The sequence below is a fragment of the Trachurus trachurus genome (assembly GCF_905171665.1).
Source record: "Trachurus trachurus genome assembly, chromosome: 23".
Classification (NCBI taxonomy): Eukaryota; Metazoa; Chordata; class Actinopteri; order Carangiformes; family Carangidae; genus Trachurus; species Trachurus trachurus.
The window spans coordinates 10900412-10924530 of NC_139912.1; the positions used below are offsets into that span (position 1 = coordinate 10900412).

The 24119-nt window shown below is 42.3% G+C and overlaps 1 protein-coding gene across 1 annotated transcript in view; it reads right to left on the minus strand.

Annotated features, from left to right (window-relative positions):
• Positions 1 to 24119, minus strand: part of iqsec3a (IQ motif and Sec7 domain ArfGEF 3a) — a gene marked incomplete at both ends in the record, with an annotated part of 136957 nt that overhangs the window by 107528 nt on the left and 5310 nt on the right. Inside the window, one exon of the mRNA XM_083999707.1 lies at positions 10922 to 11002. Coding sequence (XP_083855833.1) covers positions 10922 to 11002 — 81 coding nt within the window. The remainder of the gene's footprint in view (positions 1 to 10921; positions 11003 to 24119) is intronic.

The following is a 24119-nucleotide window of genomic DNA, read 5'->3' on the forward strand; positions in this document are numbered from 1 at the left end:
TGAGCCATTAGCAAATCAAAAGATCTGCATTCAGGCTGAGAACAAAGAGCGTCATAATCAGAACGGAACTTCAGCACATAATGATCACCTCTTTGTTCTCAGAAAAATACAAAACATTACAGAAAAATGTACATTTGTTGCTTTATTCCTTGCAGAAACTCTGCCAATGCAGAATGGTTATTACTGCACAATAAGCCTCCTCGCAGGATACAGTACTTCAGTGGATATTATGGCGGTAGCTGCGCCTCTGGGGACAAGTGAACTGTTTCCTAGAAATGACCAAAACCATTGTTTAATATGGTGCAGTGAGGGATAAAAAATGATCCGAAATCCCAGACGGAGTCAGGAAAGCTGCATACAATCAGCCTTTATATACTGTATGTTTTTTCCCCTCACTGCCTGTCTTTGCAAAATTGAGAATGACTGTGCTATATTATTTTGCCCTTGCTTAAAAAATATAGTGTATACAGCAGCATAGTTATGAACTTGCACTTACTGCTGCATATTTCAGCGAATATTACGGCCGTAGCTTTTCCTCTGGGGACAAGTGAGTCAGATGAATGACAAAAAACATAATTTAACATATTATGGATGGGGAAATCTCAAAGAGAACAAGACAAAATGATTATGTTACATATTTCTTGACTTTTCAGAGAATAAATGTCATTCTACTCTAGCTTTTAAAACATAACATCATTAATCCAAATTTGTCAGAATTGCAAATAGTATGAAATATAAAGGGGTACTTATACTTTAGAGATCTGTGGTGGAAGCATACTGAGGGGAAAAAGTGCTTAAAGCATCAAAGCACTGACAGTGCTGTATAATGTGACAGATATGTTATTATAAATGACTATGAGTGTTATAATGATACATCAGAGTGTAACCAGCATTTCACTTGTTGTAGCTGCAGGAGGTACAGTTAGTTCTACCAACCAAGACACTGGGCCCCCCGTCACAGGGTGACAGGATAATGCTGAGGGGGTGTGAGATGCTTCATGGGACAGAAAAGAAAAATAAACATTTACATACTTTTTTTTTCAATGAAACCATCTGAGAATCAAATCAAAAAGGTTGGCAACTACCCAGCTCAACCATTGACAAATATTTGTGTAATGTAAAATCTGAACATAATGTAACTCTTGTCAAATAGATGTAGTAATGTAAAATGTCAGATGTTTCCTCCAAAATGTAAAGAAGTTGACAAAGAAATATTAAAGAGGTGGAAATACTCAACTTACGTATAAGTAAAATTGATACTAACTGTAATCAAATTCTAGTAATAGCAGATAATCAATTAACTATCAAAACAAAAGAAGCAGAGATCAAAATGTCCTATCGTCAGTTCCTCATATGGACAAAAAAGCACTAGATCCTACATTTCCCATCATGCAACTAAAAAATATTTTTCATTAGACCCTCCCTGACAGGTGAAAACCCAAATTAGGGGTTTGTTTCCTAATCCTGGAGAAGCACAGGGGACATTATACGACAGCTTTCATGTGACTGGTAAATTGACTTTGACATGTGAAAGTCTTTGGAGAAGCCCTTTAAAAATATTAACCTACTACATCACTATCAACAGCTTTCATTCTGCCCTTCACAGCGGTTTGTATGTGTCAGAGAAGATCTGAGGACCAGGGCCTGGCATTTATAAAGCAGCTGCAACTTAAAAGACTGCTGATTCTCAGACACACACACACACGCACAACCATTTGAAAGCATATACGCACAACGGATCCTGTACACACAGGAGAGGCTGCAGCAAAGTCATCAAAATGTTGTGCTTTTATTAAATCTCCTCTGTAATAAAAACCCTCCGCTCGCTTCACAATGCTGAGATAAGCTGCAGGACGGAGAGAGAAGAGGAGGAGAAACTCTCAGATCTGAACATTCGACGCTCAACGCTGAAAACACTAAAGAGAGAGGGAGAGAGAGAAGGGGGGAGGGGTAGAGGGGGGTTGACGAGAAACTGTGCAGCAATGCAGCAGAGCATCATATCAAGTATTAGCGTTGTGGTCTTCTTTACATATAGTACATCAGATGCTACATGCGTTAAAACGGAGCAAAGAAAAACGGTGAATGACGTCTATGATCATGCAACTGAGCATGGGCAGATCTGCTATCTCTGCTCTGTTGTAGCTGTCTTGCACAAAGCGGGCCTTAGGGTGAAAATAAATTAGTCGGAGCATCACTTTAATTAGAAACTACTCCGAGCACTCGCGCTCTTTAAAAGCTCCTTTCAGTCGTTCACAATGCTGCTGAGTGCTGATTTCAATTTTGAGTGAATTTAGGCTACTCGAATCCCAGAGGACGCGTTTAAAGAGGAGTAAGCCGGAGCGAAAAACCAACAGCTGAATGGATGGACCCCTGAGCGGGAACTCGTTGATTGGCCAAGAGGCATAACCCTTTAAGCCAATAGGAATATATGCCATTATTAGAATAAAAGGAAATCTGGGGAGAGAGGGGGGGGGGGGGGATTCACTCACTCTTAACTCTTAACATGCAGTCTCTGGATGTTGTGTCGTATTTTTTTTTCCTGCTGTGCCCTCTGTTCCCATGACAACAGAACAGCAAGCCAACAAGGTCACTTTCTCCAGCTGAGGCAAAGCGTCACGGCACAACCACAGCGTGCCACCCAGAGAGGAAGAGAGAGAGGAAGAGGGATGCAGACAGGGAGATGAGGACAAATATCAAATTACAAGGTGAGGAGGTGAAAGAAACTGTGATTGAGAATCCTGCAGGTCCGAAATTTCATTTGCGGCACAGCGTAGGTGAGACTAAAAGCTGTGTGTCTGCCGGTGTGAGGACAAAAAAAACAAAACAAAAGGTGCTCTTGTACTTTAACAAGTTCAGCGCTGTACAGTGGGAGTGCAACTCAAAAGCAAGTCCTATACGGCTAAAAAAAAAAAAAAGCTCCAACATGCCCCTGAACGTCCTCCAACAAAACGGATCAATCATTCCATCAGCTCCTCCGTCTGCTTCAATGCATCATGATCCCACACACACACACTTACACTAAACCTCTACTTGTCTCGGTCGCTACCCAAAGTGACAAAGTATTACCAGCTGTGTCCTTACTCATCCCACGTCACCTTTCCATTTGGCAGACAGCATGACTCTGCTAATTAGCCCGGTTTATTATTAATTCCGGTGATTAATTGGAGAAAAAAGGTGTCTTGGCGAGATGACACAGCTGTCCACTTGCGCCACGCGCAGAGGTGAATTCATCTCCTGCGGAAAAAACGCCGTAATTCTCCCCGATGCCATCCCTCAAAGTGTCAGCTTCATCCTAAACACTCGTGGCGTTTATTGACATTTTATACCTGCTTACGATCAAGGACGTTTTTTGTAGGTGCGGATAAAAAATTACGACAAGAGACTCCTAAATGGAATCTGGCAATGACCCAGATGTGTTGTCCTTCTTTTTTTATTTTTCTCTTAAGTCATATGCTTCACCAAGCACAGTATGTAATCCTTCTTCTCGTCTACTTCAGCATTCTTTATAGCCCAGCATAAAAGATAAGGCTCTAAACTTTAATTACACAGTGAGTTCAAAAGTGCAGATCTACACTAATTTCCTCTGATTAAATGAGTCTAATTTTGCATACAAATCTTACTTTTAAATTAGGATGAGTGGATATACTGCCCAGCAACAATTCATTACCCCGGAAAATGAACTTTGTGACTTGACTTTGATTGTCAGGTGTTCATTAAGATGAAACTTATTCTCTGACGATTAAAAAAAGTAGTAAAAGATCATGAACTTCATAACTAATTACATCTCTGACAGGGTAAATCATTGTGGCAGATTGTGGGGAGCATACCTCATTAAGGTGTTGCTTTGTGTACCGGTGTGCGAGTCATTTGTCAGGAGCACAGCAGGAGGACTAATTTAAAGGGGTTTTTAGATGCTGAGCAAGATGTTAGTCTTTCTGTGAGCGCTGCGAGCTGCCGGGGGGGAGAGCGGCCGGTTTGGCAGCTGAATCGCCAACAGGCTCGAGTGCCGTTCCAAAAAAAACGGTGTGCTGTCACCTGCCAAAGGTTTATATTTAACTCTGCGACCAAAAAGGAGAGAGCGTTTACTATCCCGTCGGCTCCTTCGCCGCGCGCCCAGGATGACTCAGCCGTGAAGGGAAGCTGCTTCGCCCGAGTCGTGTCACTTTCTTCATGACGACTTATTTCAAAGTGTGCACACTCGATACGTCGTGCCAGACTTTCTTGTCTTTGTGCTAAAAAGTTTCAGCTAAATTTATGCTGCGAGTATGAAGACTCAGCACAAGTCTTTTTTATGCAAATGGTGATGTACTGCAACACATAAAGACACTCACTTGAGACATAAGACTCTTTGATTAAAGACATTGTGTTATTCTGTCTCCAGTAATGCGCTCTCATCTATAGGGTACCCATTGTCTAAATGTAAATCCCACTGAGCTCCTCTCACTCACCTCTACATTTAGCAGGCTGCAGATTTTCTATAGGCTGAGCTGTTTAGTCCCTGTCAGGGTTACTACACTCGTGAAAAGTGAATAAGACAGAAGTTAAAGCTGCTTTTTGGGTTTCTGACAGGAGTTAAAGAGGACATATTATGGAAATATCACCATTTGAAGGCTCTTTAACATATATTTGGGTGTTTGTCTTGCCTTCCGGCCCCCAAAATATGAGAATTGACCAAAAAATCTGTAACGGGCAGGCTACCTAGGTTGAAAACAACATGGTTTTACGAGCTGTTCCCTCAGTTGTCTTCCAGCGATGTAACTAGGTTTCGAATTTGCATAATAACATCGCTACCTGGGACCGGTAGAAGGGGCGGGGCAAGCAGTGGTTCATTTGCATTTAAAAGGACAGGCACTTAAACCAGCCGTTCTGAACAGGGCTGTTTTGAGAGTATGAAAAGCTGTGATGTTTGATCCTTGGGGTATTTTGACCAAAGCATGTCACAGATATGCCTTTAAGACAACTGGGAACTATTTTGATTTGTGTAAAAGGGGCAGAATATGTCTTCTTTAAAGTAAAAACATCGGTTTTAGTTGCTGGTCAATGGCACATATTGGCTACATGGTTAAATCTGCAGAAGGGTACTTCTGTCTGAACCTGACCCAAGTCCAATAGAGTTAGGTAAGCTGAAGCACTGAGTTTGTGTTATCCCGTCACGCAGTCCTTGTTGCCTGTTTACGCTGATTATACACATGTGCGGCCACCTTGTAGATGACCGTCAAAAAGCCGTTACATCCAACTGTATCCACCGTATCCACCCTCTAATCTGCAGGTCTAAACTGCTGCTGCTGCTGCTTTTCATGTGTAAAGGACAGAAAGTGGTACAGCAAAGACTAGCCATGCGTCTCAGTGACATTTCACACACAGTAGGGTCCTTAAAGTCTGAGACTTTTAGGGTGATTTCACACCTGCACTTTTAAATCAAACCCTCATTTTTTCCCCCCCCCCCCCCTTGGTACAATTTGTTTGGACAGGTGTGAAAACACAAACCACACTCGGGCGCCACGACCCTTTTAAAGAGGCGGTCTTGGTCTGGTCCCAAACCAACTCTAGAGCAGTTTGTTCTAATGTGAAATAGTTCTGACCTTGATCCGACTACACAAGCAGGTACATTTAGAGGTTTGAGCGAGATGGTTCCCATGGCCTTGTCCCTGCTCCCACCAGACAATCTGCCCAATAAGTGGATGCTGTGAATGCATTTTGGTTGGCTTAGACAACCTTTGGGACACCACTAACATTCAATACCATCCGGCCAAATTTGGTCCCTGTCCTTGTCGTTGGTCAGTGAGGTATATTCATCACAGTTCAGTCAAATTTCTAAATCAAATGAAGAAAGTTCCTCCATAAATCAATATGATTTAACTGATCTCAGCTGAAATCCCTAAGTACTGGTATGACCTTCAATACCAGCCTTCAATGTGGCTTGAACAGGTTTGAGCATATGCGTTCGCTTTATATTAAAGTGGAAATACGAGCAGAACTTACACAATTACTGTCTCAAAGTCTGCAAGACATAGTTAGAAAGACAGGATACTATCTATGTGGATTAATCTACCACAATGCATCTCTGATACTGAGCCAAAATCTACATTTTGTAATCAGTCCTCACTTTTGTGACCAGCATAGCGAATCAAAGAAAGAATCTGTATTCACTTTATCATTCTTGATGAACAACTTTGATAAAATCCCTAAAATGTGGTATATTCTATAGTCTACATGGTGGATATCTGCCCTTCGCCTGGGCCATCTCTGCTGTATGAGTGCCAAATATTGCTCCAGCGACCTTAATAATTTTTTTGGCCCAGGTCGGTAAGAGTTGTCACATAAAATCTATGACTGTTTCATTGGACAAGATAGCTGAGAAAGCAGATGTCTCCTGTCTTGTACTTGTACTTGTTTACACATATTGTTCACATCGGTATGTGTTGATAGAGCAACACTGCAGTTAACACCATCTTGGGGAAAGGAAATACAGCAGTGCATAGGCTACGGTTTCCCAGTAACACTTGAGAGACGATTTGGATGCGATCCCAAACACTCGGGCAAAATTTCATACAGCGACATCAAGGTGTGAACATAAATTCATGCTCCACTTCAAATCGAGGCAGTTGAGTCGGCACAGTTTGTTGTTACATGGAAACTCTGGCAGTCAGATTCAGAGATTTCATGAATGAGTGCATGAGTGAACACGTCTATGTGAATCTTATGGGCTTTAATACTCAAATACAGTTAAACCGTCGTCCTCCCGTTGACCCTAAAGGCTGGAGAGGCTTCATTTAACGCTGAACCACCGGGTATCTTCCTGAGTGTCATTGTTTATAGTTCTTCTTGTGCCACTCTCTGCGCTAGAATATTCTAGTAATGTTTTCTCTTTCTGCGTTTATTAGGTTTCTGGGGCCCCGTGTGATGACCACAGCACTTCTCAGTTTTGCTGCAAAGCAGAAAGTTAAAAACCAAGGTCCTCTATGGAACTGTAAAAGTAGCAGCAGAAACTCCTGAGTGCAATTTCAGCACACTGCAGCAGAAGATGGCCCTCGCTGCTAATTGAAAGGCCGCAGCCATCCCGCGCAATCAGCCCCTTCTGCGAGTGATTATAGATCTGACTTTGTGACCCCAGAATACAAATCCCCTGTAGTCTCTAAAACCTCTGGTGCCTCCTTAAAGCCTGGCAAGAGTGACCAGGCTGTCAGGGTGAGTTTCCAGCCTCCGTAGGGTCCTCATTATATGCGACAGTGAAATCCTGACTCCTCCTCGCAGTCGACAACTTCCTACTTTCTGCTCATTTAAATGATCCCACATACGCGGCGTCATTAGCTCTGATCAGATAAAGCTCCTCAGTTACAAACCAACAGCATGCATAGCTTCAAATTAGCACAATGGCGGCGGTGGCCTTTTCTGAGCTGACCCCTCCGACACAAGAGTCCTCTCCACAGGAAGAGGAGCGCAAAGGAAAATATCAGTGATTGCAGGTGTGTTGTTGTGTGAAATATGGCTTTATTGTATCCAGGAGTGAAGATGCTGCACACAGGCAATAAATGGTCCTTTTCATATGTTAATCAAGCCTTGTTTGGAGGAAAGAGGATTCAAAGTCACTCAAGATAACAGAATCCACTCACTCTCAAGTAATTTGTGATTTTTGCATCAAAAACCAAAATAAAAAGAAACCCCCCAAAAACCGCTCTTCTGTTCAGAGGCACAACCCTGTTGAATCTGAACACACAGACACAATGCACGTATTTTTAATTCAGGGTGACGCACACTTTCCCAGGATATAATCATATTATGTCCGCCATGAATAAATGTCCGCAACTTCACTTTGAAGTCATGGGGAAAATATAAGACACTCCATAACTTGCATTTGTGTGCAATTGTGCAGTTTTTAAGTGCTCCTCATTATCTGAGCAAACTATTGAGAATTTCTCTGTACATCTATGGGTGCACTGCAAATAGGAACTTCTAATAGCTTATGCGGGATAGTTTTAATAGTGCCAATTTGTCAAAATGTAAACAAATAAAGTAGAAGCTTATAGTCCATGCAATGAATCCATGGCAACACTGATTACATCCACAGCTTGGAGAAACTTAGAGCATGATTCTCCCACAAAGAAAAATAGTGTTGCACCACCACTGTATTTAAATATAAATGAGGTTGCATGGTTCTTACAAAATGAATAAGACTTGTGGCAACTGTGCTAAAGGCCTGTAAATAGAGAGAAATAAAAATGAGCAAAAAAAAGAAAAAAGAAAAGACAATTCAAAGGGTTTAGTAAAGGTGAATCATTCATTATGGATTTCCCTGCTGATCTGGTGTCGTGCACAGTGTTGCGTAAGTTCCTGGTGTATGTAAATCATCTACTGTATGCCGTGTGTACCGTAGTGACACATTGGCACACACACATGTACTGTACATTAACACACACACACAGATAGACAGGGAGCTATGTTCTGATCACTGCCAAGCCAAAAGCATGCAACATGATAAGAACTTCTTTTTTTTTTTCTTTTTTTTCACATGAACACAGATGCATTACATGTGTCAACAAGAAGGCTCACCAGTTTCCAGCATGGGAAAGACCCTACAGTACACACATCAATGCATTATGGTAGTTTTTTACATTGTATAAATTACACTTTAGTTACATGGTAATATTCATACATGACTCTTTCAAACTTAACGTGACCACAGTGGAGAGACAAGCCCGAAATGAAGTGAGCATGAATGACGATGGATGCAAATGGGGGTGTGGGTGCTGTGTGGAGTTATGTCGCCGTGACGTGATGCGATGTGATGCGATGTGATGTGGTGATGCCACGTGAGTAAATGATCAACAAATCACTGACAACAATGCGGAAATACAGAAATCAACAACAACAGAATACAGCTCTCAAAAAGAGATAAGACGCAACAAGAAGAAAGAATAAAGAGGGGGGGACAAAACCACAAGCTGCTTTCTGTCTTAGCCCCAGAGAGTCCTGCGTTGAAGTGGTTTGCTTCAGAGATAGGTAAGGTAAGGGTGGGGGTGTTTTAGAGGGTTTGGGGGGGACGTGTTAGCAAGGACCTTCTGTTGTGGACTTTGTTTGTACCTTTAGCTAATGGTCCCCTGGCACAAAGCAATCGCAGGATACAACAGAGCCAAATGGCCTCTATCAGGCTCAAGCTGCTGAACTCCAATAGATTCTCGTCTTTTTTCCTTTTCCTTTTTTTTGGGTGTTGTTGTGTGCCTTTTGAATTTCCCCTCCAGCTCTGACCTTATAGAAGTCACTCCTGTCCAGTCTTAACCTCTGCTACTGCATTATCCACTTGTAGTTAACAAAATAACTGTGAAGTGAGGTTTTTGACAGCAGATATTGTGTGAGACTTGGGTTTTGAGTTAATCACTTGGCTGCATGACAGTTGGTCTGATGAAAAGTTTTGGAACATTTTGGTTTTTTGGAGTCTCTAAAGTGGCAAACAAAGCCGGTGATCGGTGTTTACTTCCCTCCCTTCCTTCCTTGTACATTTCTATCCTCCAAGTCTATCCATGAGGCTGATTTAACACCACACAGGCTCCTGAGTTGTTTAAAGTGTGATTGTCGGCGCTTGTTGGTCCGCAGCCGTCTCCCATTTACCGTGTCCAGCACCGCGGGGGCTGTGATTTACCATCAATACATGTTTGCTTATCTGCTATTTTCTGCCAAGCTCAGACAATGCAGCAAAACAATCCAGTGAAAAGTGCAGTCCACAACAACAGGCCATTTTCGGGCGGAAGGCTTAATTGCTATTGATACGCCTTGGCCAGACGAATGCCATAATTTTCAGTGAAACTCCGGTGGTGGAGCGCACTGTTGTAAATAAAAGCAGGAGGCAAACAAATGTTGTGCTTTCAATTCTGCCAGAAAGAGGCAAGATAATACACTGTCGAAGCCCTTTATTATGTCTTTTTGTTCCTGCTTATCTAATTCGATATTTTATAGACTGCCTTTTCAACACTAAATATCAATTATTACACTCAAATCACTCCCTCAAATCTGTCAGGCAAGCCAGTGGTTGTACAAATGTACAGTAATTACAACACCTAATTATTAGTGGCTCTATTTTTCACATTCCCCAGGACAGTGGGCGCAAATTACCACATCAAACTAAGATTAGAGCTTTTGATTTGGCCGTTTTGAAAAACTTTTATTGGTTATAAAAGATTATTTTGTAATTCTTATACAACTATTTGTACACAGTTGGATTTTCTGGCAGCATCAGCTCCACTGTTGTCATATGCCAATCTGACATAAAATGATAACAGCTTCATCATCCTGCATTGACCGCTAAAGTCAGTGTAATATTCTTCCTCTTGTTCATTGTTCACACAGATGGCCAGGGCCCTAGACATGAACACACTGTCCAGGAAATGGGATCTTGATGTGATTGATTTGGATATTACTTCTTTGTTCTAGTGAATTCATCTTGATATCCTGACAAACACCGGGCTAACACTGTGTGGAAATACCACATCACATCCAGTCATGGCTGAGAGTCACTCAGAAAACAACAGCCTCAACACGACCCAAAACCCAAGTCGATGTGACAAATGACATTTAATACTGTGTGGAGTGACTCCCTCTCAATCACTGAGGTGGCTATTTTAAGAGGTCTAATCTGATTGGCTCGCTGTTGTCACTGACGGGGATGAATCGAGATTGTCCCCTGGACGAACCTGAAGCATTTACAACCACTTCAACTTAGATAACCCTGCTGGGGTAGTTGTGTTGCCTTAAGTAGCTCTACTGCAGCACCGCTAGGCTACTAACAGGATGCATGATAAGTGGCTGCAATTAAAATTTACAGAAAATAAAAAAAATAATATTGTTCAAAGTAAATTTAAAGAAAAAATAAATATTTATATTAAAAATAAATATTTGTGCAGATGTTACAAGGATGCAGTCGTCTTACCTGGGGACACAGGCAGTCGATGTCTCCCCCTCTGGGGCCTCCGGGGCCGGGCAGCAGAACTGGTGTAGCACTGTCTGGTTTCTGTTAGAAGAAAACAGGACAACAGAGTTAATAGAAAAGTCCAGAAGGAACCTCAATGGTAATAGCTTGGATCTGTTTTTGTAGTGAGTTACTTTCTACATCCTCCTTTCTAGGCCTGCACCTCAAACTGTGATTGTCTAGCAAGGTCAGGCAGTACGCTGTGCATGCTAACAGTTCACACTCTAGAAACTTGGACTGGTCTTAAATCAGAGACTGTATTTCAGTTATAAGTCCAAAAAGCAACCATTTTGTTAGCTGTTGTTGCTGTTAGCATTCTTGGCTAATACCAGCCAATAACAACATCCTATGTGAAAGTTTGGGCATGAAAGCAACATAGCATATCTAAAGTCAGATGTTCTTAACTAATTTTATGACACTGAAACAAGATCAAGTGGCTGATAAACTGTGTAATCTATCTATCTGTTTTTATTCACTGTTGATGCAAAGAGCAGCCATCTTGGATTGTGAGTTCTTCCAACATGAGGAGGCATTTTTGTTGATGTAGTTGAATGGAAACTTGGAGAATCTGATTAAACACACCATAAGACCCATTTCACAGGGTCCTTGGTTTACAACAAATCCGGAGAATTATTGAAAAGTCAGTCAGGGACAGTTTTCAACCAACAAATGACATTAATGTAGCATAATTAATTAGCTAGCCACAAGATATGAACTATACGAACTAGAATTCAAACTCAACAGCTACACGTGGGAGAGTTTCTTCTTCTTTTTTTTTAAATCTATGTCTGTTTGACATCAAGGACCCATCAAGATTTTTGTGCGGTAAATCTGCCACTGTTATAACTGCAAACTGCAAGTCAGTGCCATGCAAGGACAGAAAGTTTGACAGTTGTTTTACAGCCGCAGTCTGCAGTGTCTTCTGGTTCTGAGTCCCTGTTTCAGAGGAGTCCTCAGACAACCTTACTCAACCCAGACACAATGTTTCCCACTGGGTTTATTTATAGGGGGGACTTTCAGGATTACTCTAGTAGCATGAAATCGCTGGGCCAGCGTTGGTCAGGTTGGCAGGAAACAAGACAATCGCAGCATGGATTTGAGCCACTGTCAGCTTCGATGCACAATTTACAGCAGTCCTATTAACAAACACTGGACCCTAGTTACAGCCAGATGTTTAAAAAAATAATGCAAAAAATGGGCCGACAGAGTCCTGATGTTGTTAGGCGGGCTTATTTACATTCACAAGTAGTCAAAGCTGCCAAGGGTGATGCCAGATTTTGTCAGCAAATGCAGCACCTCAAGGCACTGTAGACTAATACAGGACGAGACTCAAATAAGTCTTTTTTTTCCCTTACTATCGAAACATATCAATACTAATTGGACACTTTAATTCCCCCCGCTGAGACGATTGCAATTCATTATGTAATTGATAGAATGATGCAGCAGTTTCCTGTCTGAAGTTGGTGCAGACTGCAGCAGGAAGAAGCTTCACAAACATTAGATGTAGTAGAAAATCTCTCTCTCCCTCTCTCTCTTTGCTGAGTTACACTGGCAAGTTAAGTATTTCAGAATTCAATTTAAGATTCAGCCGGTTACTTTTAAAAACACCTTATTCTGCACCTCAGGCCCAAAACACAAATATTGTATGATCTTTAAAATTTTGTCGATACACAGCTAGATGGATGGATGGATGGATGGATAGAAAGCTGGGTGTGCACTGTGCCTCTCTCGTCTGTACTGCAGGAACACGAGCCTGTCAAAAGAGTCTGGTTTCAGGGATGCCCCGTGGCATGTCTCGATGTTAGCGCTGGTGATAAACACCCTTTCAGTGGGGAAACACAGAGAGGTATTTCTTCACCAAATGGCTGAGCTTTGGGAGCATGATGCTCAGAGATGGGACTGAGTGTAGGAAAGTGGTGAAAATTTGCTACAGTGCAGTGACAAGGCAGCGAGGGGGGAGAGCCTGTTCAAACGTGTTCAGTTTAAATCTTCTATAAGACAGTATCGAACACATGGATATTTTCAATTTTCCGCCCCAGCCGTACTTTCTCTGTGCAACGGGATGGGATGATGTGTCCATGAAGGTGAGAGCAGATTGTTCAGTGACCTCCTGCTCCTGCACTGATTCATACATGTATCTCCAGGTTCTGACCAATGACGGGTCCGGCCTGGTGAATGAGTGTATTGATCCCGCTGCCTCCTCTGGCACAAACGGCGCTCTCACAGCAGACCATGGCACAGTAGATGGCACTCGTTACCACAGACCATGGGGGAAGATCTTGGTGCATCTTTGTACACAAACCGACAGATCCCAGCTTCCTCAATGTGCTCAAAGAGACTCAGGGTTGCAAGCTTTCAGCACCACGGACAGAGACAGATGAAAAGACTGGGATGTGCACCTTACCAACCATGAATTAGAAGTGATTTCATACAAATCTCATAAGAAAAGGCCTCGGTTTGGCAGATGAGAAATAAGTACAATTTATAAGACAGTGATCGAGTGGCTGCAGCAAGTCCAATACTGCACATTCCCTATTTCACTGGAAGATACTATAGAAACACGGTCACGAGTGAAGGTGAATGTGAAATGGAGCAGGAGAAGAGCAAGGACGTAAAATTTTAATGCGCATGTGAGAAATCCATGAGTGCTTTGGCTTTTCTCCCTCCATCAGTACGTCCCCTCCGTCACTCGGACACGGCCTCGTGTTCTTCACATCCTTGATTTCACAGGGCTTCATCCATCTCATCTTTCAATATCCTCCCTCACCCCTCACTTACCTCCTCTCCCTCTCCCTCTCTCCTCCTTTTAACACTGATTTTTCCATCCTTCTCTCTCTTAGACGTCCCATCCCCCCACCTCTACTCTGAGTCCTACCGGTGCGTGCTGTGCACGAGAGGAATTTGCTCAATTATTCTTGCTGTCAGAAGATGTCGGCAGTAAAGGGAAGCAGCGGCTTCCCATACGTTGCATCCTATCACCGGACACGGGACACAGAGAAGGACAAGGTGGAGAGGGCTGAGACATAAAGATGAGAGCGCAAGGCCAGTGTTGCCAGCAGCAACCACCCCTCCGTCTCTTATCACCCCGCCGTTGCGTCTCGATCTCCCGCCCTGTAGTCAATCTTCCTGCCCTCATTTCTCTCCATTTCCCCTCCAAGTCTGTCCTCTGGGAGAGGACAGAGAAAACAAGTGGACCTGTATATCTTCTTACAAACCCTCAAGAACACTTCAGTCTACCCTCTCTGCTCTGTCCTGTGATGTGCAATAGTTTCTCACATGATACACGGCGTCCTTCGAGAGGCTCGAATTTTTCTTTTTTTCCCTCCACTCTTATTGATCATTTAGTCTCTTTTTGGACAGGAAAAAGAAGGAGAAAGGGACACTGGAGGAAGAGGGGTGGTGGAGGGGTGTATTTGAAAGCAACAATAGCAGAGAGTGGAGGGAGGGTGTGACAGCAAATTAATTTCCATTGTTAATGGCTCCTCTAATTGTGTTCGCCTTAACGACCGTGACACCGCTGTGGCCGTTTTTTAATGGGTCGAGAACACAGACTGTCTCTGAGGGGACGCAGATTAGTGCGAGCGCTGGAACAGGCCTGCCACTTGTTCACACAGATAACGGGGAGGGTATATTCGGCAGGTCAGTTCAATAAAAAAATAATAATAATAATAAAAATTTCCAATTAAAAGTTATCGTTTTTTTACTGTTCTAATTTTAAACAAATGCAAAACACGTGTAAAAGCAGCGACCGTTTTGACAATTCAGACAAACTCTCCCTCTTTTTTCATCATCATTACATAATTTACAGTCTGAGTTTGCATGTCACTGTATCCTGCTTCCTGTCTGAGCGCCACAGCAGCCGACCTACATTACGCTTAATAAAATCCCCTGTTATATGCTTTTGTGATAATAATGACAGAGCTGCTTATGGATCATTGTTTTTGCTTAATTCACTGTATAAAAGCTGCTGCTGCATCATATCAGTTTGCAGTCACCACACCATAACACTTGGAGGGAGATGACTCCTACTTGCATGTATATATGAATAGTTAGATATACACAAATATATGAATAAAAACATCAGACACTACAATAATGCTGAGTCATCTTTTTTGACAACAGTATGGAGAAGGCCAAAAAAAAAGCAGCGCTCATTTGAATTTAATCACAGGGTATTATTGGTGAGGAGGAGCAGTAGGCAACAGGGTTAGTTGCCTCTGATGATGAAAATGTATAGACAATATGCACGCATTCACGTACACACACACACACACACGACTGATATACATCCATATTTAGAGAAAAACACCTCTCAGGAAACAAATGTGGGCTGGAAAGAGAATAAACGTTTTATCTTTTAAAAAGCCTTCCTTTTGATTCATCTGAGCCATCTATCTTTGTCTGCTTTCATCTCTGACTCTTCACAATTTTCTCCCCATTATTTCTTGCCATCTCTCTTCACAGGTTTACTATCACTTCTATCTCTGCACTCAAAAACAGCTCACAGGCACTTTGAAACAGTTTTGCTTTATGGAGGGACCTTTAAAAAAAACACACACACACACACACACACAGACCTGACGAGAGCTGCATAAAAGTCAACTATTGTGTCATACATCATGAACCCTATGAACAGTGTTGCCATTTCATCATTGTGGGAAACATTAAGATTAAACTGAACTCACATGACCTGCTCTCTGATCTTCCACACCAGTGACTTGGTTCCCTTTGTGGCCTAACTGCGCTAATACCTCCTATAAAAAAAAAGAAAGAAAAAAAAATCGAAAAGCTTTTATAAGCCCTTCCACACACTGGGTCTGTTTGAGGGAGACCTTAATCTCTGCACCATGGTTTCATTGTATTTTGTTTTAACTTCTCTCGCCTAATGTGTTTGTCGATGTGCTCCTTTCCTGGTGCTGAATGCAGCATTACAGCGTCAATAGCTCCGCTCAGGGCAGGAACAAAAAAAAGAAAAAGATGTCTGCACACCGAGAGTGATGCACTTTGAAGCATGGGACAGACGGAGAGAGAAGAAAAAAAGAGGGGATGAGAAAATGTTCGCTCACTGAAATAAAATAATATGCCGTGTTAGAGTCTGCCCCTCAAGGCCAAACTTGGTAAATACAAACACAATTGACCTTAGAGGAAGCAGATGTATTAACTTTTGTGGTGAGAAGGGGGTTTCGGTTGCACGGCTGCTTATTTAGAAAGGGATTTTCAATGTTTGTTGCCATTATTTCATTTTTCATGTTTGTTCAGATGCAAAATCTTGGACTAAATGCATTTTAGAGTCAAGGTCAAAGTCATATACTGTACACAAGGAGAAAGGGAAGGGGAAACATTTATACTGAAAATAGCAGCTCTAGGATGAGTTGGAGAAAAAGAAATGGGCGCCATAATCTTCCAGTGATAAACCAAGCAAAACTTATTTCACTTCGGGAAAAGGGAGAAAAAAGCACTCGACATCGGCATCACCATCCTTCAGATTAATTTAGGTCGGCTAATATATGCATTCTGCAAGTCAACACATCTCATGGAAGTATTACTAGAAGCACTTTGATCATGGTTAATAATAAGAAAAACACACACACACTCTGAATGTTTCTGTAATACTTCACATCCATTTGGCAAATTGGCAGTCGCTGTAAGTGCCAGTTTATCACTATGTTTTACAGGCTAGAAGTGTGTACGGCGTTCTGCGAGAAATAAATCCGACAGACACATGAATACACAGTAATTTCGTGGCGGTGGTGGGCGCATGTTTTCAGGAGGTGAAGAGGATGTTTTAAACATGATTGTGCAGAGGATTATCAGCCAGAGAATATCCAAAATCAAACATCTCTCTTGTGAGCGCTGCAGCAATCTTCCACACCAACAAAACACAGAAACACACCTCATTTTCTTCTGCCGTATCAATTCCTTAACACACACAGGCAGTGAATAAAAATAAAAAAAAGAAGAGGTGTACGTCAGCATGGACTCTTGGGCCGTCCCAAACGGCTTAGTTCAGCTTCTGCAAGAGAAACTGAGAGAGCTGGAGACGCACGAATGAGAGAGCAAGACAAAAAAAACAACATTTTGTCCTTGTATTCAATCTCCTTGAAAGAAAAAACTCCACCCTGACTGAGCCAGTGTCAGAAAAGCTGTAACATTTGAGGTTTATACACACTCACTGTGGCGTACTTGATTCCACTGCAGCATTTGGCAGCAGGTGTAAAACCATTTTCTCTATCAAGCTCTGCGTTTACGCTGCATCAGGTTTGTCTGGTCATGAAACACCTCATCTCCCGAGGTCTACGAGAAATGTAACCTGATCACAAAGTGTGGGGGATATTTGAAGAGTTTGGATGTATAGCAGGGGGAAATGCCAACAGTTTTTGGGGACATTTCTGCAAAAGAAACATTTATCTAAAATATCAAGGGTAAATGTCAGGTTTTGATGTCATCCGCTTAAAATCAAAGAAGCTCTTTCTTGGCTCTCCGACATTTTTTATTTGAGTTTCTTCGACTCAACTCCCAACAGTTGGTCCCCCTCCAATAAAACTTGAAAGGGAAGGATTTTGGTTGAGGAGGAAAAACAGGCAGAGAAGGAGAGAGAGAGCAGAGCCCGGGGGCGTGGGGAGGTGCAGAGGTGGGGGCGGTGATAGGAATAAACCATTTCCTGGCGTTCGTCAGAGAGAAAGATCTGTCAGCTGAGGGAGTTTTTTTTTTATAGATTGGCATCAAGCTGGCATTCGTTTCAACTGGGCAAGTTTGTGTTAGAAATAAAATATTTTGTTCTTCAGCCAAATTTAATGCAACAAGGTGACACCTCTCAGGGTTTCTTAGTCTCTGCACACGGTGACAACCAGCAGGAGAACGAGGCACAGGCTTTTCCTGTAGCCATCAAAGACTCAGGGATGTCAGGGGACAGGGAGCAAACTGCTCAAGGGATTCGTTGGTTTGCTCAGCTATCAACTAGTATGGGCTGATTTTTACTTGATATTCTCATTTGAATTGGCAGAAATCTTTGTTTTTGTTGTTAAGACATAACACAAGGCTTCATTCTCTTGTTATTCTCTTGTAATGCAACCACTCTGGTTTGGACCAATCAGCTTCCTCTGAGGGAGGAAACTCAGCTGTATCTCAGGTGTGACGTAACCAAGAAGTAACTGCTTGCTACCAGCACTGGCTGCACTGACAGTTATATCAGATCTGAAGAGTGTTTCTCCTCCCAACTGGCTTCTGCAAAAGTCACTCTGATTGGTCAAACGTAGCCCTTGACAGACGTGACAGAGCGATGGATCATCCAATCACTAGCCATGTGGGTTTTTTTTTAAGCATCTACAGCTAAACTGTCAGGTTAGTAAACAAATGGCTTCATAGCTTTTAGCCATGTTCCCACTGTTAGACATGTTACACCACTACAATAGTAAATGGTTGCCTGAAGGCGCCTCTGTCTCATCTTAAGAGTGCATTAAAAATGCAGGCTTCACAGTCTATATAGGCCCTGCTGTGGCTCCTGATTTATTTTCATGGAGAAATGTGTTACCACAGAGCTGAATTATAAGAATACTGATACTGCACAACAAGTAGCTAGTTTCTATGATGATAAGCCATATAGTGGCATTTACTGGGCAGATTTTCCAGCCAGTTGCGTGTGACAAGAGGGGGGGATGTATAGTAGCAACATGTTTACAGCAGAGATGTGATCTGCTCCTGCTGGGGGGGAGAGAAGTGTCAGGACATATCAGAGGACCAAATTACATGGCTGGAGAGTAATTATCCTCTTCTTCTTTTTTCTACATTTAAATGCCATCTACAATTTCCTCGTTACTTTTATGTTGATGTTTTTTTTTTGTTCAAAATATCTGCTGTTGCACGTTTAGTTCAAGTTCGCCATTAAAAAGACATTTTTACAATGACTCCACCAAGGGAGCAGTGGGAAAGTTTGCCACATGCCAGAACGTCATAAGCGTCACTTCAGGTTTAAAAAAAAAAGGTAAAAATGTTCTACTGGAAGTGGGGGGAAAAAAAGAAACCGAAAACACAGTCGCTCATTTAGCCACAAAAGCATCAGTTTATCCGACTGTTTTCATCTGATCTCCAGCTGGTGCCTCCACTATCGAGCAGTTTTAGCGGCTCGTATCGAGCATCAAGCTACGCTGTGTTGCTTCGGGGCCATCTGCTGAAGACTTGGCAGTGAGTCAAATTTCACAGATATTTTCCGTGCTTCACGCTGATGCTTGACAGCTATCAAAGTGACATGGTTGTCGTATATCAGCCAGGGTTCAGGCTGATGAGGAAAACCTCATCCTCCACATCAACAAGAGGGGCCCGTGCATACTGAGATGAAGGAATTTAGTTTTTAATTGATACATTAAGGGAGTGCTGTGCCAATTGCACTGCAAAGAACTGCACTGTTTCTGCACAAGGAAAGGAAAAATGTTCTTTGTGCGTCAAACCAGGAGCAGTCGGCATGTAGGCAGATGATGGGGGAGATGTGGCAAAAAAGAAAAGAAAGCAATTTTTCACCACATCATCCTCATACAATAATTTCTTTACTCCCGTTCCCACACATGTGAGTCATTCAGACTTCATGTCTTGCTTATGTCATTTGCTTCTTTTAGGATTTGCTCCAAGTTGAAAACCTCCACAATGTCATAATTTATCGAGTCATTGGCCCCTCCCCCTTGGCACTGCGTTACCTGATGATGTAATGCTGGCATCGAGGGGTTGACAGACGGGGCGTTGGTGATATAACAACAGTGCAGGGGAAGGGCGAGATGCATTTAGGGTCATATGAATTCGGGCAAACCCAAATGCTTATTAAATGTCACAAATAACACATCAACGCGGCACGGAGAATTTAATGCATGGGCACACAGACACATGCTGGTTAGTCATTTCTATCCATGGCCTCCAGGAGAAGATGAATTCTGCACTCAACCATGCAATTATGCAAGGTAACAAACCACTCTCTATGATATTATGCAACTAAAAGAAAACAGGAAATCATGCACGAACAAGTATATAAATTATATATTTTTTACATTGTGACGCAAACTAAAAATACAAGAGGTGAGAAGCATCTGCAGGTGTGGAGATTGCAAATGTGTGAGTAAATTAGTACCCCAGTGGTTGTAGCTCCTGTTTCCTTCCATGCACTGTACAATAAATCATGGTTGAGCCCTAGCTGAGGCTTTGTGTGATGTGTTGAGAAGACCAGGAAAGCCGATTGGACATGCTGTGCCTGTTCCGATCAGCTCTGCAATGCCTGGGAGTCTTACTAGGTGGATGGCTTTGAACATTACTCTGGGTCGTATAGTTAACCATACCTGACGTTTCCCCCGGCGACTACGGGGCCCGTGCATGTATGCGTGTTTGCACGTGTGTTTGCCTGAGTAGACTGCAACAGACATGGCAATTACTGTTGATAAGACCAACGGCAAACAAACAAAGCCTAATAATATAGGGATAACATCGCTTTGAAAAGCAGTAGCACGTAAACTATAAATACACGAAAACCCCCCGAGAGCCCTTAACCTCACATGAAATAAACTTTAATGTAGCAACATGAACTAGGGACAATTAAATCATTTTTAAATCAAAATTAAATTAAATTTGAACCGAGATGCTAATGTCAGCTAGAGTTAGCTCAAAATATTGTTTGTGGTACATTTGTAAGATACTTATTCTTTCAGGTTGTTAAGATAAAGTTACAGCTACAGTAGCTCAAGCAGCTAAACTACAGAGCTGGGATTATGAGGAAGAACCAGTACAGCATGTTAACACTGAAGTTAGCTTAATAAGCTAAGTCAGCATTACATCAAAATATTTTGTCAAAAGTGACCAACCATTAATTTGACATGAGCCAACAACTGTATACAGCTGTAATCAATAAATATGCTGCTACTTTTAAATGCCATGATTAGTACATTTAAATAACATTGAACATTTGAATCATCCCAGTCAGGAAATAGCTGGATGTGGACAGCATATGTTTACTCTATCAGTTGACTCTTACTGTCACTGACTGAACAAGCAACTGCATTATATGAAAAAACAAATCCACAAAAATACTACACAGGTTTGTCATTCCACTACTAGAAATTATTATTAGTATTATTCCAAAAACTAGCCTATAAGAGATTTTTTCCCTCAAAATTTCCTGGCTTACGAACCCCATATTTAACCGCACACCTCATCCCCTTTGGCAACACACACACGCGCACACACAGATGCACACTGGTACACATGGTGCAAAACAATTAGAAATGTCTGCCGAGGGATTTTCAGCGCTAAGCTCTCGGGAGGTGAAATCACTGCGACAGATGGGTGGACATTTTTCCATATCTGCAAAGTGGGTTTTTTTTTCTTTCTTTCAAAGAACCTTTATGTCATAAGCTCAGTGACCACTGAGAGTAATGCCACAGCTTTATCTGCACTTGAGGAATTCCACCGCCTCAGCATCGTCTTTGAAGGGGCAAACACAGGGGAGTAACACATCTGTATTTAATACATCATTTTCAAGATGTTTCTGAGTGTTAGTCGGCGGTCAACACATCTGTTCCCTTGCAACACTGCATACGTTAGTGGCCGCTAATTGCCAGCTAATAGCATTTTTTGTGTTGAAGATAGAGCAGGTTGTAATGGATTAAAGAGCCATTAAGAGAGCAAGATATGAGGAGTGTGTTATCAAGTGCCCCACTTATCACATCTGCATATGGTATGGTTTTGTTTTTTTCTTACATAACTGAAACCTGTGCAGTCATTAAAATTTTATTGTTAAGCATCTGCTAAAATAGCCTTCCCCTAAAACATACCTAGCCTACTTAAATTTTCAAAAATGCCTCTATTTTATGTAAAAATAAGAGAAAATTTTGTTTCACAGCAAATATAATCATCTTTGCTAATTATATTTGACATTTGTAAAAAGGGATATAGCAGAAAGCTATGATTATTCAATGAGATTGTCTGCTTACATTATGCAATCAGACTGAGTGACATCAGATGGCAACACTGATGTCACGTCCACAAGTCTGATATATGTAGATTTAGCACACACACACACACACGGCGCTGATTGCTCATTAGCCGCACTTCTCATTCGTATGAAGAAGAAATGAAATGCATCAATCAGATGAGTGAATAATTTAAGCTCAGACCAGGAAGGAGACGACTCGCTCCGTAGCTCATGTAGCACGACTAACAGTAAAAAAAAAAATCATTAAAATTCAACGCGGAGACGCAATGAGCGGCTGCAGTATTTACATATAAAAGATGAGGCATCTGGAAGTGTCAAGGACGAGGATGACACGTCAGTCTTTCAGTGAGTCGGCATGTTGCCCAGGGTGACCGAGGACCGCCAGTTGGGAGCCGCGTTTAGAAGAAAATGGCCGGAGCCAAACTTTGTCATTTTTGACTGATTGGGAATCACAGAGGGGGAGAGAGGACACAGGGGCAGATCTGTTTGTATTTTAGTTCTGAAGAAAGTGGAGCAACATTTGAGTTTATCCGGGCCTGTGGGTTTCTCCTCTCAGTCTGTTTCGTGCTGTCATTCTGTTTCTGTCCTCTTTTGCTTTTGAAAAGCTGTCTAGTTATTTAGTCTATGCACTTCTCACTTCCTGTAGATTCAGACGAAACATCAGGCAACACCTGAAAAGTGCAGCCAGTCAGGCTAAACATCCCATCAGTCAAAGCTGCTGGCTGGAACTGACACATCATTACTACACATTTCATATAAAACTAAATCCATATTTTTATTGTCTTTGCGAGCTTTAAAAGGAGACAGTGTTCACAAGGTTGTAAGCCTAAGATATGCTTACTTGAGATTTAGAGATGGATTTTATACACATAGTTGTTTCCCTGTGCCTGTTCTCATTATTGCAATTTTACACCATTTGCAAAAACACTGAATGGTGCAAACCTATTTGTTTGCAATAGCGATGTCTTATTTAAATTGAATCAAACCCACACCTTGGTCAAAGTCTAACAAAACGCATAGATGTTAGAGACCCCAAATGATCTTTTATATCATCTTACAACAGCAGTTTTCGTGTTCATTTAACACCCCGACACAAAAACAAACACAGTCCTGAACACACACACACACACGAACACACACAGCTGGATTACAGATAACTGGGACTGGGTCTTTTGCCTTGCTCAACTTGCGCATGAAAACAGCTAATATTCTACCAGGGAGTCAGGAATCACCCGGCAGCTACGTCCTCTGAGAAATGAAGCAATTTAAAAAGCACTACGCACCAAATGTGATATTCATGATTTGGATTCCAGCAGCAGCAGAGCCCAGCCACCCTGTCATAACCACGCAGACGTGATTCCCATTCTCAGACGGAGGAGGGGACGGAGGAGGGGAGGAGAGGGGAGGGGAGAGGATGCAGAGGACAGAGCAGAGGCTTGCAGGAGAGGAGATTCCACCTCTCAAGTAATGGTGATGGGAAGGAGAGAGAGAAGAAGAAGAAGCAGCAGCAGAGAGCGAGGGAACAGGGAGTACAGAAGGGACCCACAGTGCACTTTTGAACTCAACACATCCATTACCCACCCGTCTACTTCTCTCTGAAATCTTCCACTGTTGTCTTTTGGGAGACAAACGTGCAGAGAAGCAGTGGGTGTGTTTTCCCTCAGTGCCCCAGAGGCAGGAAACTGTTATCCTTAAAGGGTCCAATCACATATGTGCCTCTGAAACATATGCCAGCTGATGCTATTCAAAAATGTCAAGTTCGAACAAATTACCGTTATAGGCTACCCCATTTGAACTGAGTCGAACACGAAGCCCAGAAGGACCGACGGCCGCGTCAACTGTTGGTAAAGGAGACGATCTAGCCTTCGGAGCATTTCCTCATTGCATCCGAACTCAATCAACATCCTAACGTTAAACATTTGAAAATGGCGGCTATATTCCGCTCCTCACCTCAGCAGGCAACCACGCCTCCGAGCCGGCCGCAGAGCTGAGCTACCATGGCTACAGAGGAGAGCTGCCTCGCCCTTCCGATAGCTAGCATGCTAGGTGGCTAATAATAATCATGTGCAGAGAATCTTGGGATACGGGAGGCCACAAACGATAGATGTGGTGCGTCCTCCTAGAACAGGCAAAGGGAGGGGGTCCGCTCATAATTCTGACATCTCATTATTCCAAAAATTACCCACTGTTCCG